Raw genomic sequence first — 16931 nt, 5'->3', positions numbered from 1 at the left:
CGCGTTCTCGGGATCACCGGGATCACTGGGATCCGGCACCTGTTCCTCTCGCAGCCGTGGGTCCCGGCCCCACCCAAGGGACACCCCCGGGACCCCCCGCCCGCAGCTGTGCCCGTGGCTGCCGCGCGGGGATCCAGATGGTGGAATATTGTCCCGGGCTAATTAGGGCCGCGCGGGGCGGGGGGGGGGGGGCTGCGAGGTTCCCCCCTTCCCCCGGCAATCAAAGGGCCCATGACTTTATTAAGGCTCATTACGGGGGGCGGGGGCTGGAGGGGCTGGACAAGCGCCAGGCAGCCGTAGGGGATAGTGACGGGATCGATGCCTGCATGGCTGTGAGGGACTGTGAGACATCCCCGCACGGAGGGGGAATGGGGGCGGAGGTGGCTGCATAGCCCCACTGCCCACACTGCACCCCCAGCACCCCTAAGCTCCCCCTGACTCAGACTCAGCCCCCCTGGGTGCAGGGAGTCACTGACTCCCCCATATGCAGCCTGCACCTCCTGGAGCTGCTGGTGCAAAGGGGACCCTCCTGAGACCCCCATAGCAGCCCCCAGCCCCCCAAAGCGAGGACTCAAGGGGGCTTTTCCACAGTTTTATTCCAAAAATAAATTCGAACTGGTGTATAAGTTATGGAGGGTGGGGGAGCGGGAGCAGGGCTGCACTGGGGGGGCAGCGCCCACCCCCCACCCCTACCTCCTCTTGTCCTTGATGCTGTAGTGCAGCAGGAGGGGTGCGGGCTGTGGGGTGAGGGGGGTCAGGGTTGGGGGGGTTCCAGCCAAGGACCCCCCTTGGGGCAGAGACCCCAGATCCCAGTCCAGGGAACCCCCACACACAAGGACACCCCCATCCCAGCCCATGACCCCAAACTCCAGCCCAGCACTCCCTCCTAGGGCAGGGATCCCAAACCTCTGCCCAGGGACCCCCAATCCCAGTCCATGACCCCAAACCCCAGCCCAAGATCCCCTTGGGGCAGACACCTCAAACCCCAGCCCAGAAGTCCCCTGGTACAGGAACCCCCAACCCCAGCTCAGGTACTCCCCTGGGGCTGCACCCTGAAGTTGGCCAACCCCTTTGTGGACCCCTCCATTGCCTGACCCATACAGGGGCTGGGGACCTCCCCAAATCACCACTGCAGCCACTGACATGAAAGACCCTCCATCCCCCAACTCCACACTGCCCCAAACCACCCCCAGAGGATCACCCCACCACCCCTCTGGCTGGGTGAACCCCAAAATCAGAGGTTGCCATCCCTTATGATGGATGCACACCTTGCCAAACCAGCGTGAGAGCCAGAGCTGCTTCATTGTCATGTGGTCGGGGAGGGGCTCGTTGTCAAACAGGATCTGCACCTGCACAGGGAAGCTGAATCAGGGGGGCCAGGACACCCCTGGGGGCTAGGAACCCCCCTGGACCCCCACTCACATGCTGCAGGGACAGCCCTAGCCGGTGACACAGGACCCTCCGCAGGTGTCGGATCTGCGCCCGCACTGAGCACCTCACGTATTTCTGCTGTAAGGGGCAGAGCAGGTTGGGGGGCTGATCCCACAGCCCCCCGGGATCCCACACACCCCTGCCAGGGCCAGGGTGAGAGCTGGGGGTCAGAGGTGGGGACTGCAGTGATCCTCACTCACCTGCAGCACGGCCTTGCTCTTGTCCTTGCTAGTGCTGTGGTGAGAGAAGAAAGCAACAACGTGTCCAAGGGTCTCATCAGGGGTGGGGACCACACCCAGTGTCCCTCGTGTCCCCTCCTCACCCACTGAGGGACTGCAGCCCCCCCCCGGACTCACCTCAGCTTCTCCAGGCAGAGCGAGACGTGCTCGTCGTAGCGGAAATAGTGGGCGCGCGAGTGGTCAAAGGTGCTGTAGGGGAGCCCCATGGGGTCACCTCCCACCGTGTCTGGGGACACAGGCAGCACTGTCAACCCCCTGTGCCCCCGACACCCCCCAGCACCACAGCCGGCTGCTCCCCGTGCCCCCCCGTCCCACCGTCACCGCTGGGCTGCGTCACCCTGTCGAGGCCACGGGACTGGTAGAACTCCCGGATCCGCTTCTCCTCACCTGCAAGGGAAAGGTGGCTCAGGGACACACGGGGGTGCATCTGCCCATGAAGGCAGTCCCTGGCTGTCTTCAGTCTCCCCACTGCACCAAGACCCCACTACAGCCCCTGTCCCTGTTCCCATCCCCATTCCCTGCCCTCATCTAGCTCCCCATGCCCCCCGTGCCCTCCATGTCCCCCATACTGTGCTGCAGGCCGGGCACCAGCTTGTAGACGATGTCTTGCATGACCCGGTCCAGCTTGAGGTTGAGCAGCGGCTGCGTCTCGTGGATCTTGGTGTTGCACATGGGGCAGTACTTGCTGGTCTGCAGGTACTTCACAATGCAGCTCTTGCAGACTGGGGACAGGGACAGGTGTTGGAGGGCTGGGACCGCACCCCCACGGGACTCCCAGCCCTCCCCAAACCCTCCACACAGGTGGGGAGACTCACAGGTGTGCAGGCACTCAGTGATGGTGGTGGCGTCGATGAAGTAGCCGGCGCACAGGAAACACACAATGTGCTCGTTCAGCTCCTTCATCTTCACCTTCACTTCCTCCTGTAGGGACACCTCACTGTCACCTGGAGCATCCCAAGACTGGCCTCACTTGTCACCTGGAGACCCCCGACACCCATCTCATCTTTCACCTGGAACCCCTTAGCCCAAGGAGCTTCTCCTGCCATTCCTTTAACATGCTAGAAAATGGGATTGTGGGGGGTTGCGCCTCTTCTTTTGCTTTAGTATGCCTGAAAACAGATTCTGAGGGGCTGACCACCTCCGCCTTGATAAAATATGTCAGAAAATGGGACTTTGTAAGGATTGCCCCCTGTCTTCCATTACTACACCAGAAAATGGGATTGGGAGAGGCTGGCCTCAGTGTCTTTTTAATATGCCAGAAAACGGGATTCTGGGGGCCCCACGCCTCCTGTTTTCTCTTATTATGCCAGAAAACAGGATTGGGGGGGGGGGGGGCTGTGCCTCCTGTCTTCCATTATTATGGCAGAACACGAGGTTTTGGGGTGCTGCACCCCCTGTCTTGCCTTAACATACCAGAAAACAGAACTGAGCACTCTGTATTCCATTATTACGCTAGAAGAAGGGAGGGGGCTTTTTGCCCTATTATGTCAGAAAATGGGATTTTGGGGGTTTGGGGACACCCCCAGCCCAGAGCCTGCCCCGACCCTTGAACACGCCCCCTTGTCCTGGCCCCGCCTTCCCGCACCGCCCCTCGGTCTCACAGCGCCCCCCAGCGGCGCCACTGGGGCACCTCCCGTCCCTGCCCGCGCTGGCCCCCGGTATCGCCGCCACCGCCTCCTCCCGGTGCCTCCCTCCCTCCCGGTACGGCCGCTCGCCTCATTCCGCAGCGGGTCCATCTTGTAGACGGCCTGGAGCTGGTTCCGCAGCCGCATGGCGATGGCCATCGGGCCCCCCTGAGGAGGCGACGCCATCTTAGAGCCACCTCCGCCTGTGGCCTCGCGCACTTCCGGGTTCGGGGCGGGGCCGCGGCAAGCGGCGGGACTACAACTCCTAGTGTGCCCCACGCGCCTCGAGTCGCTGCGGGCAGCGCAAGTTCGGCCCTGTGCTGACCCTTCCTCACGATCCACGGGGAGGGGCCCGGGATCCCGAGCTCGCCCCGACCTCGTCTGTGACCGGGGGACTCGCCGGGAGCCTCCGCCAGCGGACCCGCCGTATTTAGGGGAGGGTGTTCCCGGCACTGGCCAATAGCGAGAGGGCGTGCTTTTGACGGACGGCAGCATTTACCAATCAGAAAGGGCTCGGCGTGCGCGTGGTGCTGCGGAACGCCGCCAGGGGGCAGCAGAGCAACGCGGGGGAGCGGGAGGGGCGGGGGGACGGGGGGAGTTCGGGGGCACGGGAGGGAACCGGGGATACCGGGGTGTCACGGGTCTGAGGGGGTCTGCAGGCTATGAGGGGGAACGAGGGGGACGAGGAGTCTGCGTGGGGAGCGGGATACATGCGGAGGACTCAGGGGCGTGAGTTAGGGGGGCCGTGGGGTGGAGGAGGTCTGGGGGGGCTCAGAGGGTCTGAGAGGATTCGGGAGTGGACACGGGGGTGTCCCCCCTGGGGCACAGAGTGAAGTGCGGCGGCGAGGGCAGGGCTGGGCTGAGGGATGCAGTGGTACGGGGAGGATTGGGGTACCGGTGTGCTGGCAGGGTCGGGGTGCTGGCCCTGGCAGTTCGGGGTACCGGGGCACTTCGGGGTGCCAGGGAGCTCGCAGTTCGGGATGCAGGGCAGTTCAGGCAGGGTTGTGGTGCTGAGGTCCTAGCGTGCTAACAGTTTGGGGTGTCACGGTGCTGTTGATGCTGACATTTGGGTTGTCCGGTGCTGGGGTGCTGGCAGGGTTGAAGCGCTGGCAGTTCGGGGTGTCGGGGACTGGAGCGCTGGCAGTTCGGGGTGCCAGCGGAGCAGCCCACGGCCCCACCCGGCGCAGCCGGAGCCACGCTAATGAAGGTTTGGCTCAGGGGAAGCAGCGGCCGCGCTAATGCGTAGTGGAGCCGAGTTCCCCACGGCCCCCCACAGCCCTCCCGACTGTGCAGCCCTCCACCCCCGAATCCCAGACCGGACGGCGGGGAAGGCTGGTATATGCCAGGGGGCGGGAGGGGGCAGAGGAGCACAGTGGGATCCCCGAGCAGGGGCTGTCACCCATCACCCCATTATGGAGCTCCTGGCACACTGCCGCGCTGCCAGCCCTGCTCTGGCACTGGCTCCGCACGGGCTACACGGCCAGAGACAGTGCGGGTTTGGGGCTCCAGGATGCGTCCCGGTCATTTTGACGATCCTGGTCTCGGTCCCGATCCAGATCCAGGTCCTGGTTCCCGTCCCGGATACGGGTCACAGCACTTGCTCCACCCCTCAGCTCCCTCAGTGTGCCCAGTCAAATAGCTCTGTCTCCCCAGCCCGACCGGAGCGTCTAAGCCTGGTCCCGTGCGGCACCGGCCAAGCTCCGGTGACCCCGGTACCAGCCCCTCGTCCCGGGCCGCGCACGGTGCGTGACCGGGCCCCGGTCCCTCCGGGACCCCACCGGGAGCAGCACGAGCCCCTCCCGGTCCCGGGGCGCCGGCGGGCAGAGGCTCCGGACCAGTCCCCGCCCCGCCGCCCGTCCACGCCCTGCCCGCGCCTCCGGGGAGGCGAGAGCGCGGCAGGGGCCGGTGACCCCCGGCTGGGGAGGGTCCGGTCCCATCTGTACCTGCCAGGAGCCATCCGGGGAGGGGCGGGGGTCACAGCGGGGCCAGCGCGGCCCCGCGGCGGGGCAGCATCGCTTTCTGCTGCCGCCGTGAGGAGAACCGGCACCGCACCCGGTAACCGCGCCGACACCGCGAGTCCCGGCCGGGCGAGGAGCGGGCTCTGTGGGTGGCTCTGGCACGGACCCCGCGGGACCGAGAGCAGAGAGCTCGTCCCGGGGCTGGGGTCACGGCAGCCGGTTCTCCCGAGCCGCCCCCGCCAGCCGGGCACAAGCGAGGCCGCGGATCCATCTCGCCGTTAATAATTGATGGCGGGAGCCGCCGGGGCTGCGCGAGGCTGCGGGACCGAGGCTTTTAGCTCAGCCCTGCTCAGATATTCAGCTCCATTTCCGCGGCAGGGCCGGGGCGGCTCCTTCTGGGAAGTGCTGCCGGGCGCTTTCCCGGCTGGAGCTCTCGGTGGGGCTGAGCGAGGCTGGGCTGAGGCTGGACAATGCTCATGACCGCAGTGGTGCGGGGCTGGGGCTGAGGCTGAGGCCGGACACTCTCATGACCGCAGTGAGAGCAGGGCAGCAGCGTTAGCTCCTCCCACCCCCATCAGGTGAATAATGATCCCCCAAAGCAGGCAGGGGACACCCCAGGGCAGACAGGGGTCCCTGATAGATCGGGCAGGGGTATCCCAGGGCAGATAAGGTCTCCCCAGAGGGCGGGCAGGGGTCCCCCATTAATCCCTCTGAGATGGGCAGGGGTGCCTATAGGGCAGCGGGGGCTGGGTGCTCATGGACTGAGCTCCTGCCTAATGCACCGAGTACATCTGCAGAATCCAATTAACCTTCGATAACGAGGCCCTGAGCGACGTAGCTGTCAGCGGCCACCAGCCACCGGCACACTGCGGCCCCCCGACGGGCACCAGCCCACCAGGACAGGCAGCACTGGCACCTGCAGCCCCTAGACCCGGCAGGCCCCCCCACAACAACCCCCGGCTGGGGAGGTGAAGGTAGGGTACGCGGGCAGCCTGAGGGTACCCGGCGTGGGAGAGGGTACCTGTGTGCCCAGCCATGTGTCCCGTGGCTCCTGGCTACTGGTCCCACTTACCAGCGGGGCTGGAGCTGCCTGTCCTGCAGCCCAAGGAGTGGGGGCTGTGTTTGCCCCTCCCTGTCCTCTGCTCCATCATCCTCCCCACTGCCCTCACCCCACCAAAAGCCTGGGGGCTCCGCTGGCATCCATCACCTCTGCAGCCCCCCTGCCCAGACGATGCCCCCCTACCATTCTGACCCTGCTCCCAGACCACGGAGCTGGGAACGGGGGGAGGTTTTGAGGGGGGTGGCCCGTGCTACACCCCCAGTCCGGAACCCCGGTAACCACTGTGCCCCGCCCCAGGGGGTGCAGCCTGGAGGTGCCTGGGGGGGAGCAGCCCTCTCCCCCCCCCCCTTCCCCCGCCAGCACCCGGGTGTTGGCGTCACCGAGCAGCCTCCCCCGCACCCATGTGGCACCCGGCTCCTCCCCGAGGACACCGCGCAGACGCCGAGGGCCACCGTGACGTCCGAGCGGGCGACTCGGCCGTCGGGTCCCCGGCAGCCGGCGGGGGCCATCCGCGGCCACAGTGACCCCATCCCAACCCCACACCGGTCCCATCCTGACTCCATCCCGACTCCGTCCCATCCCCATCCCGGCCCCATCCATCCTCATCCCAGCCCTCCCGGCGTGTCAGCCGGGTCGGGGTGGGCACCGCGCCCACCGGCTGGTGCCGCCTCACCCCGCGCACCCCGTCCGGGTGCCGGCGCCCGCGGCGGGCGGGCGGCGGGGGGCACCGGGAGTGTTTCATGCGGTTAAGAAGTGTCTGATTGAGGCAGGAGGCGCCAGCAGCTCCCCCGGGAGCCGCAAGCCAAGGACTGGAGGACCAAATGCAGGCTAAAGTAATCCAATCTGGGCTGGTTCATCTAATTAGCCCAGAATTAACCCAGCAGCCAGAGAGGAGCTGACTGTCCCTCCAGTTTGCCAGCGGGTTTGGGGGGAAGCGGGAGGAAGAAGGGGACGTCCAGCGGTAATGAGATTACGGGGGGGAGCGGGCGGGAGCGGGCGCGCGGCAGCCTCTGGCCGGTGGGAACGTGGGGCCCTGCCAGTTCCCCGCCGCTCCATCGCCGTGATGGCCGGGGCACCGGGGACAAGCAGGGACCCGTCCCGATCCCCGCCCCGGCAGCAGCTCCCGAGCTCGCGGCGTTCCCATGGGGAACGGGGGCACTGGCACGGCCGGCACCGGGGATGTGGCACCACGAAGCCGCGCAGCGGCAGCGGCAGCCCCAGGGCCACGGTGGGAAACGGCGCAAGGAGCCCAGGCAGCTTCGGGCAGCACCCCCGTAGTGGGGCGGGCAGGGGCCAGACCCCACAGACCCTCTGGTCCCAGGGGCGTGGAGGGCGTGGAGCGGGGAGATGCTGGTGCAGCTCTGGCGGTGGCAGGGCCTGGTGCTGCACTGGCTGAAGGATGATTCCCTTCTGGAACTGGGCAAATGCCCTTTTTTCTGTCGCATCCCCTCCAGCTGTCACCGCCACCCAGGAGAGCCGCCAGGCCCAGCCCTTTTGGGTGAGAGGGGGCACACACCGAGGACATAGAGGTCCCCGCTGGCCGAGAAACAAGGGTCTGTACTGGCACACTGGAGGGTCCCGGGTGCAGGGACCCTGCCTAGTCCCCACGGTGGCTCAGGAGACCCTGGTACAGGCACAGGGACACGGGCTTTTTCCAGGTGGCCCAAGGGTCACTGGGAGGACAGAGCCAGCGGCACAAGGTGGTGACAGTGAGGGGCCCTTGGGCAGTGGGGTCCGTGGCAGGGAGACACCCTACACCCACAGCCAGGGTGGGAAGGGGCTCAGGACTCCTAGTTCTTCGCTTAGTTCTTCCCTGCGCCCTCACAGGGCAGCCCTGGTCGTGGTGCTGAAGGGTGCCGGGCAGGGGGGTGCCGCCTGCAGACACCCCGTGGGCATGGGGCGGGCCCTGGCGCAAACAGGCGCCGGGTGAGCCCGCATTGCCCCCGGCCCCGTCCCAGCCCCCCAATCCATCTCCCAGCCCGGCAGATTCCAGCCTCTGGGCACGGCAACATCTGCCTCCTGCTCCGGGTTCAATTAACCTGCCGCCGCCTCCTCCGGCACCGGCCATTTCCTCCCACTGCCACTGTCACCGCCACTGCCGCCACTGTCACCGCTGTCACTGCCACTGCCGCCGCCATGGCTGCACCCCACGGGGTCACAGCGCGCCCCTTTGCCGCAGCAGACCCCGTGGCTCTTTCCAGTTGGAAAAGCTACTGGAATCTGACCTGGCACCTGCCGGGCTGCGAGCAGGAAACACCAGAAAGCCGTGGCGCCTGCAGGGCAGTGTCCCGGTGTTGTGTCCTACTCCCTTTCTGGGCACACGAGGCTCTGTCGGTGCCCGGGGTGCGGAGAGGAGCAGCTCGGCCGTTCCCGGTGCCATGGTGGTACGTGGGCATAGCCGAGGGTGGCACAGGCGTGTGCCCCTGCAGCCCCGGTTCCCGCGGCCCCACACCTCGGCGGAGCTGCGGCTGCAGGGACGGGCACCCCATACTGCGGCGCGCCTGGGACCACCCGGTGCTCCCCGGTGCTTGCGGTGCCCCCGGGTGTGCGGTGCCCCCGGTGTCCCGGGGCGTGCCGCGCTCCCGGTGCGGCAGCTGCAGCCCCCGGTGCCGCCGTGATTTACAGGCGCAGGCCCCGGTAATGTCATTTGCCCCAGACCGGTGGCGCCAGGGTGCCCGGGAGGCCGCCTCCGCCCCGCCAGCCCCTGTCCCGGGGCCGTGACCCGCCCGGGAGCCGCCGGGAACCCACCCGCGGGGCTGCCGCGTCTCTGTCGCGATAGTCGTCGGAAGACCCGTCCCGTGCCGCTCTCCGCTGCCGTTACCACCCGCCGACGGGGCCGGGCTGGGCTCTGTGACCGGGAAAGGCGGGGCGGGGAACGGGGGTCCATCCTAGGGAACGGCGGGTCTGGAACCGGGATCTATCTCCGGGAATGGGGGGAGCAGGAGTGTCGGATTCCGTCCCCCTGAACAGTCTGGTCCGTGGAAAATGGGGTCCATGATACCGGGAACGGCAGGTCCCGGGGAAAGGGGATTCATAGCCCGGGAACTGAAGTTCGGCGTGGGGTCAGTGTCCCGGGAAAGGCGGTTTCTTGGGAACTGAGATCCCAGCTGCCGGCAACGGTGGGGCGAGGAGATTGGGATCCATGACCCGGGAGCGGCGGGTCGGAACAACCCCTGGGTCCCCGCACCGGGCGCGTCGGCTCCGGCTCCATTCGCTCCCGTACGGGCGGGCTCGGCGGGAACCGGGCTCGGTGCGAAGTCTGCGCACCCCCGGAGCCGGTCCGTGCGCCCCGCGGTAACGGCGCTGGGGCAGGGGCCGTTTCGTGCGCCCCGGGAGGGGCGACTGGAAGCACCGACGGGGCTGCGGACGGAGCGGGGACGCGAAAAGGCGCCGCGCTCCTGCCCGATGCGACAGCAGCTCCGGTAGACGGGGTGGAGGACGGGTGGAAGACGGGCGGACGCCCCGGCGGGGCGAACGGGTACGGAGCACGTCGGTGCACGGGGGGTGTCCGGGGACCGTGCGGGGCGCGGGCGCTCGGGACCCGACGGGCCCGTCCGCTCGTCCCAGAGCCGGGGCGGGGGCCCGGAGCAGCGGGGGCGGGGGGGGGGGGTCCTGGATCTAGGGCGGGGCCCCGGGCTGTCAATCATGGGGCACGGCCGCCAATCAGGGCGCAGGCGGTGGGAGTTCGGCCGGTCCGGATGGAGCGGGGCAGAAAAGCGCGTCCCGCCAGGGCCCGCAGCCCACCCGCGCTCCCGCCCCGGGGCCGCCAGCGGCTGCGAGCCATGCCCCGTACCTTGCCCCGGGCCTGCACCCGCACCCGGCACCTGCGCCGCATCTTGCTCCGGGCCCGCACCCGCACCTTGCACCGCGTCCTGCCCCACACCAGGCGCTCCGCTCCGGTCGCCGCCGCCGCCGCCCCCCGCCGCCCCCCGGCCATGCCCGCGCCCCTCCGACTCTGAGCGCGGCCGGGATGGAGCGGGAGGGCGGCGGCCCGGGGCCCCCTGCGCCCCACGAGCCCATCAGTTTTGGCATCGACCAGATCCTGGGCGGCCCCGAGCCCACGGGGCCGCACCGGGCGGCGGCAGAGCCCGACTACGGGCTCTACGGCAGCGGCTACGGCCCCACCGGTCCGCTCGGCTCCTACAACCTCAACATGAGCATGAACGTGAGCGTGAACGTGACCCCCGCGCCCGCCGCGCCGCCCGCCGGAGTCATCCGCGTCCCGGCGCACCGGCCCGCGCCCGCCCCGCCGCCCGCCGCGCCCGCCGCGCCGCCGCCGGGGCCCGCGCTGCCGGGGCTCACCTTCCCCTGGATGGAGACCTCGCGCCGCATCGCCAAAGACCGGCTCTCAGGTGAGCGGGCGGGACGGCTTCTGGGGGCTACCGGCAGCTATTGACGGCTCCGGGGACTCGCGCGGCACCGGCCGCTCCCGGGGTTCCGTCGGGGCAGTGCGGTGCGGCGGGCGCAGTCCAGGTCGGGGCGGACACGGGGATCGGACGGGGATGGCGGGGACCGTGCGCTCCACAGGTTCCCGCAGCGCCCGGTCCTCGCCCGGCGCCGTCGGGGCCCCCGGAAGCTGCTCGGGATAGACGCGGCCACCGGCGGCTCCACCGCGGCACAGGGCAGGGTCCGCGGCTCCGGGTGGAGGCCGAGGGGTCCCAGCAGGCTCCGGTCTCGATCTCCACTCCGTGTCTGGTCCCTTCCCGGGTTTGGAGGTGCCGGGTGGTGACTCGGTCCCACCGTAACAGGGAGCTGCTGGAGGCTCTGGGGAGCCGGGGTGTGGGGTGGGTGCTCTGTGGAGTGCGGAGTGAGGGCTCCTTCGGAACGGAGAGTGCGGTGAGGTGTGAGATGTGATGTGGAGGCTCTGTGGGGACAAGGTGCAGGGTGGGGGACCCACCATGTGACTGCAAGACAAAGCCCGTCCATGTACAAAGCAGATGTCCCGGTCGTATGAACCCCAGAGGATGGGGGTAGTGGTGGAGGGCGAACTGTGGGGTGTCTGGGGATGGGATCCCAGATCTGAATGTGCAGGGATTGGTGTGGAACATCGAGTGCCAGTGCTGTGGGAGAGGCCAGGGCGGGCCTGTGGCGATGCAGCTGTTGGCAAGGCAGCAAGGGGTTGAGGTGCTGCTGGTGAGGCCGGGGCTGAGTGCCGTGGTGGGCGCTGAGCAGCAGTGCTAGGGTGGGGGTGCTGGTTGCTGCACCTGAGAAGCAGGAGGGGTGCTGAAGTTGAGGTCTCAGGCACTGGGACCGTGTGTGGGTGCTGGGGACTCTGGACCTGGCTCAGCTCTGCTCCCACCCAAGATGGCGGCACTGCCACGTCCACAGTGTGTGGCCGCATGTGGGGACAAGGCTGGAGGCTGTGTGGGGCTGGGGGCTGAGCGCCGGCCGTGTGGGCGATGGGGTGGTGTGGGGCGGGAGGTTGGGGACTGTGGAGGTCCCGCCTGGGCGCCAGCAGAACCGTGTTCGCCTCCCGGCCCACTCCGCCATCACAGCGGTGACGAAGCACCGTCCCTGCGCAGGGGTGGCGGGTGACGTCCTCGTCTCCTGCCTGGCGCCAGCGTTGGGTGGATGGGGCAGCCCCTCCCCAGCACGGGGTCTCCCAGCCGCAGCCATCACTCAGCACCGCTGGCCTTGGGGTGGGCTGCGGGCTGGAGGCATCTGGTCCCGGCAAGGGGCCGCCCCGCGCGGGGAGGGGGCATGGGGGCCTCCGTCCCCCTGACTGCATGGCTCCACCTGCGTCAACCGTGTCCGCCTCCGCCGGCGGCCAGGCGGCCTCCTGGGCGCGGGTGGGAGGGAGGGTCTGTGGGCGCCACGGGGTCCCTGGGGTGCTGTGGGCTGTGCCCCACATCCCTGTGCTTGTGGGGGCTTGGAGCTCCATGGCCACCCATGGTCCCGGCCCATGTGCAGCCCTGCCCACACGGTGCTGGTGATATATGCTGTGCTGCCATGGTGCCATGGGGATGTGGTGCCATAGGGTCATGGCTTGGCCAAGGCCACTGCCAGAGTGGGAGGCATGCAGGCATTGGGGGATGACCCTGCTAAGCCTTTACTTTCCTGCACGCTGCTTTGCTGCTCTGCTGCTCTCTGCAGCTCTGGCATCTTCTGGGGATTGGCCTCACCAGGGCTGGCTCACACCTCAGCTGGGCAGGGACATCCCCTTCCTTGGCCCCTGGCAGTGGCCAGCCCAGGCACTGCTGGCACATGGAGAGAGAGACTGTCTGCCTCCCAAACAGCTTCTATGGCCCCGTCCCCTCAGTGGCAGGGCTGGGCAGCCCCTGCAGTGCTGTGGAGGCTGCTCAGGGCCTGCAGCCGGGGCTTGGTGTGAGGGGACGGTGGGTTTGTGCAGCCGGACCTGAAGGGTCTGCATCAGTCCTGTGACCAGGCCAGCCCATCCTCCCTGACATTCCAGTGCTGACCGCTGGGCTGGGGGAGCAGTTGTGCCTTAGGGTAGGAAAGGGGATGGGTCATCCCTCATCATGTCTTTAGCTGCCCCCATGTCCCCAGGGTGGGGGAGCAGGTGGGGCCAACTCTGGGTGTCACCCTCCCCTGCTCTCCCAGGTAGCACTGGCAGCTCTCCTGGAGCTCCCAATCCCCATGGCCCTGAGCTCCCTGGCATCCCAGGCAGAGGGTCTTGCTCTGCTGTGCTTTGCCGAGCCCCCCTCACCCCGCTGTCCCCACAGCTGCGCTGTCGCCCTTCGCGGTGACACGGCGCATCGGGCACCCGTACCAGAACCGGACACCACCCAAGCGCAAGAAGCCGCGGACATCCTTCTCCCGGGTGCAGATCTGCGAGCTGGAGAAGCGCTTCCACCGCCAGAAGTACCTGGCCTCGGCCGAGCGTGCCACCCTGGCCAAGGCCCTCAAGATGACGGACGCCCAGGTCAAGACCTGGTTCCAGAATCGCCGCACTAAGTGGAGGTAACGGGGGGTAGTTGCCACAGCCGTGATGCTCAAAATCCCTCTGGCAGCCCAAGCCCTGCATCCCTCTGACAGCCACCCCAATATATCCCTCTGGCAGCCCCAAGCCCCCACAGTGAGCCCTGCGTTCTGGGAGAGGATGGCACTGGGATGGATTGGGGATGGATGGGATGGGCTTCCCATCACCTCCCCTATGTGATGCAGGGTGAGGCATGGTGGTGTTGTGGGGATGTGTCACAGTGGCACATGGCAGTGGTAAGGGGACGAGGGACAGTGCTGTGGGGCAGTGGCACATGGCGGTGCCAATGGTGGGTGTCTGCAGGCGTCAGACGGCGGAGGAGCGTGAGGCGGAGCGGCAGCAGGCCAACCGGCTGATGCTGCACCTGCAGCAGGAGGCTTTCCAGAAGAGCCTGGCGCAGCCGCTGCCGCAGGACCCGCTCTGCATGCACAACTCCTCGCTCTACGCCCTGCAGAACCTCCAGCCCTGGGCCGAGGACAACAAGGTGACGTCGGTCTCCGGGGTGGCCTCTGTGGTGTGAGGGCCATGGGTGCTGCTGATGTGCCAGGAGGTGGCAGTGGGAGCCCGGTGGGCTCTGAGCCTGGACCATGGCAGGGAAGGGGCTTGGCTTCCTGGGAGGCCCCCACTGGCAGCCCCCTCCCTGCCATAGAGAGCCCTCCAGGACCACCCAGGAGGGAGGCCGTGCCCCTGCGGTTGGACTCAAAGCTTCAGCAAACCCCACCTGGAGCACTGCTGAGGGCAGCCTCCTGCCTGAACCCCCAGGAACCCAGAGATGGGCCCCCACACCCTATGGACCTCTGCAGGCCCCTGCGTGACCCCCAGGAGCCCAGAACTGGCCCCCTGCACCCCACGGATGTCTGTAACCCTCTGCTCAGACCTGTGGGAGCCCAGGGCTGAGCCTCTACACCCCATGGACACCTGCAGCTCCCTGCCCAGGCTCTTGGGAGCCCTGGCATGGGCCTCCACACCTGGTAGGGTTCTGCAGCTCCCCCACCAGCAGCTCCATGGGTCACACTGGCTCTCTTTGGACCTCACAGCCTCCAGCCCACAGGACCTCCCAATCCTGGTGCTGGAAGCCCCCCACCCTGACAGCAGGGTCTGCACCACCCGCACCACTTGCCTTATCCCAGTCGGAGTTTGCCACCTCCAGCTTTCACCTGTGTCCTCTGGGCTGGATGAAGGACTTGGCCACCCCAGCCCCACCCCGTGGTGGGACAGACTGATGGCCTGGACCTCCGGCCCCCCACCCACTGGCCTGCCAGTTCCCTGGGCCTGGACATGCCCTTGCAGCCCCCCGCCATGGGCTCGGGGTGCCCCCCATGCCGATGGATTGCACCAGTCCCTGACTCCCCCCGAGACTGCCATCACCTCCCACAGACTGAGCCTTAGTGTGACCCACAGGACACTCGTGGGGTGCAGAGGGGCTGAATGCCCCTTCTGGCAAATCTCTGCACCCCTTCCCCAGCGATCCCCTTAAGTGGGGGTTCCCTCTGCCAGGACCATTCCGCCCATCTCCAGCCTCGACTGGTGATGATGGAGGGAATGAAGGGGATTGGAAGGGGGCGGGGGGGGGTTACAGCGGTGACCTTGACCCTGAACTCGACCTTGCCCCCCACCCCGCCGCTATCCACGATGCTGCAGCCCCTCACCCCACTTTTAGGGGACAGGTTTCTGCCGGCTCCCCCTCTCCTCCCTACCGGGAGGAGTCGGACACCCGGTACCGGCGGGATTGGCTGCGGTTCCGTGACGCGGAGGGGTGGAACCGCATTACCACCGGGATGAGCGCGGCCGAGGGCCGGCCCCGGTGCCGGTGGGGCGGCGGAGGCGAGGCGGTGCTCCGTGCCCGTGCTGAGGCCGCCGGTTACCGGAGGCTGCTGCGAGCCCGAGCCGCCGAGGTGGAGGCGTTGCGGGGGGCGGTGGGCGCGTTACACCGGCAGCTGGAGGGGCTGCGGGACCGGCGGAGCGGGGAGTTGGCCAAGTACCAGGTGCGGGATGAGGGAGGGCCGGGGGATGCCTGGGGGGTTGGGAGGGAGCGAGGGTGGGGGCTGGGATGTGAGGAGGGGAGTGGATGTTTGGGGGGGCGGTGCTGGAGCTGGATGCCCGGAGGGATGGGGAGACGAGGGGGATGGGGATGGGGAGGGGCGGGGGTCAGGGGTCCGGATGGGGCTGGGGGGCCCCGGGAGGCACCGGGAGCGGCAGCGAGATGGGATGAGGGAGTTCAGGTGGGATTGGGAAGTGAGGTTTTTGTGGGTCCGTGCTACCGGGTGTTCCTGTGGGTGGGTGTCGGTGCGGGGTTGGGGATCCCGTGGGTCCATGTGGGGTGGGGGCCTAGGTGTGCGTGTAGGGTGGGGGTCTGCCCGGGGATCCGTGTGGGGTGGGAAGCGGTGCGGAATTCCAGGCGTACGTGCGGGCGGGGGTCGCGCCAGGGGTGCCGGGAGTCCGCGTGGGTGGGATTCGGGGCGGGGGTGGGGGTCCGTGCGGATCGGGGGTCGGGCCGGGGGTCTGGGTGGGAGAAGGGGTCCGGACGGGGTTCCTTGTGGGGAGGACGTCGGGCCAGAGGTCACAGTGTGCGGGGGTCTGGTCGGGGATCCCGGGGGTCGCCCCGCGGCCCCGGCGCTGCTGACGGCCCCGCTCAGGAGCGGGTGGCGGAGCTGGAGCGGGAGATCGGGGCGGCGGAGGCGGAGATGGCCCGGTGCCTGCGGGAGTACCCGGCACTGCTGCGGCTGCGGATGGCGCTGGAGGCGGAGATCGCCGCGTACCGGTACGCGAGGGGGGCGCGGGGGGCACGGGGGGCGAGGGGCTTAGCCCGGCCTTTCTTTTCCAGGGAGATGCTGGAGAGCGAGGAGCTGCGCTTGGGCGGCCTGGCCCCGCCGTGACCGGACCCCTGAAGCCCCGGTCCCACCACCGGACCCCGGCCCTGCCGTTACCGCTGGACCCCCGGTCCCGGGACGGGATCCTCAGCCCCACCACCAGACCTCGGTTCCTCCGCCGGACCCCAGACCCCCGACTCCTACGCCCCGGGCCACGGTTCCTTGGGACCTTCTGGACCTCTCTGGATTCACGGAGCCCCGGTCCTTCTGCCCCCCGGTTCCACGGGTCCCCCGGACTTCTGCGTGCCCGCCTGCCCCGCGACCCCCGGGAGGGCAGCGCCCGTGGGGACACACACTCACCAGCCTCTCCGGGGTGGGGGTCCCGGCCCAGACCCGTGCGGAAACACCTCAATAAAGCCCCGTGGCATCACCCGGAGCCGGCTCGTCTGGAGGGGGTTGGACAGCACCCCTGGCTCTGCTCCAGGGGTCTGTGGGGGGGCGGGGGTGTGGGAGGCTCCGTAGGAAATGGGCTCATGGGGAGGAGTGGGTTCCCTCCTGCCTGGGGCAGCCCCACACCCCCGAGCAGGGCACTGCACAGGGACACTGAGGGGGCGCATTGTGGGGTCACCCCCAGTGGTGACGGGGGGTCCCTGATCTCCCCACTGTCACCTGCACTTTAGCGGTCAGGATGGGATCCTGCTCCCCGGGATGTGGGGATGGAGCGCTGTCCCCAGGATTTGCTTGCCAGTGCTGCCCCTGGCGTTGTCCCGTCGCAGTTCGCAGGAAGGAGGCAGAGCTGGGAGGGGTTTTTGAGGATTGGAGGAATTCAGGGAACCCATGTGTAGCTGGGCAGGGCTGTGAGAACCCT

The 16931-nt window shown here is 68.4% G+C and overlaps 3 protein-coding genes across 4 annotated transcripts; 2 read left to right on the top strand and 1 right to left on the bottom strand.

Moving 5' to 3' along the window:
* Positions 1-578: 578 nt before the first annotated feature.
* On the bottom strand, positions 579-3799 carry PCGF1 (polycomb group ring finger 1). 2 transcript variants are annotated; one of them, XM_066317481.1, is made up of 9 exons: positions 3386-3799; positions 2486-2591; positions 2240-2392; positions 1986-2057; positions 1788-1896; positions 1632-1665; positions 1423-1506; positions 1269-1349; positions 579-737 (listed from the first exon to the last, which is right to left on the bottom strand). In XM_066317481.1, the coding sequence occupies exons 1-9, from the start codon at positions 3788-3790 to the stop codon at positions 690-692; spliced, it is 1092 nt and encodes a 363-aa protein (XP_066173578.1). In that variant the 5' UTR covers positions 3791-3799; the 3' UTR covers positions 579-689. The 2 variants fall into 2 exon arrangements, with proteins under 2 accessions (XP_066173578.1, XP_066173577.1); XM_066317480.1 differs by having other exon boundaries at positions 1423-1509; positions 3386-3726.
* A 6484-nt stretch (positions 3800-10283) lies between these two features.
* TLX2 (T cell leukemia homeobox 2) lies at positions 10284-14748 on the top strand. The gene is made up of 3 exons (XM_066317479.1): positions 10284-10665; positions 12997-13234; positions 13557-14748. The coding sequence occupies exons 1-3, from the start codon at positions 10284-10286 to the stop codon at positions 13771-13773; spliced, it is 837 nt and encodes a 278-aa protein (XP_066173576.1). The 3' UTR covers positions 13774-14748.
* LOC136360820 (uncharacterized) lies at positions 14164-16493 on the top strand. The gene is made up of 4 exons (XM_066318440.1): positions 14164-14224; positions 14751-15238; positions 15890-16014; positions 16078-16493. The coding sequence occupies exons 1-4, from the start codon at positions 14164-14166 to the stop codon at positions 16127-16129; spliced, it is 726 nt and encodes a 241-aa protein (XP_066174537.1). The 3' UTR covers positions 16130-16493.
* The last annotated feature ends 438 nt before the right edge of the window (positions 16494-16931 follow it).

This window comes from Sylvia atricapilla, chromosome 4 (assembly GCF_009819655.1).
Source record: "Sylvia atricapilla isolate bSylAtr1 chromosome 4, bSylAtr1.pri, whole genome shotgun sequence".
NCBI classification, from domain to species: Eukaryota; Metazoa; Chordata; class Aves; order Passeriformes; family Sylviidae; genus Sylvia; species Sylvia atricapilla.
The sequence above is the reverse complement of the archived record's forward strand: the minus strand, read 5'-3'. Positions and strand labels throughout refer to the sequence as shown.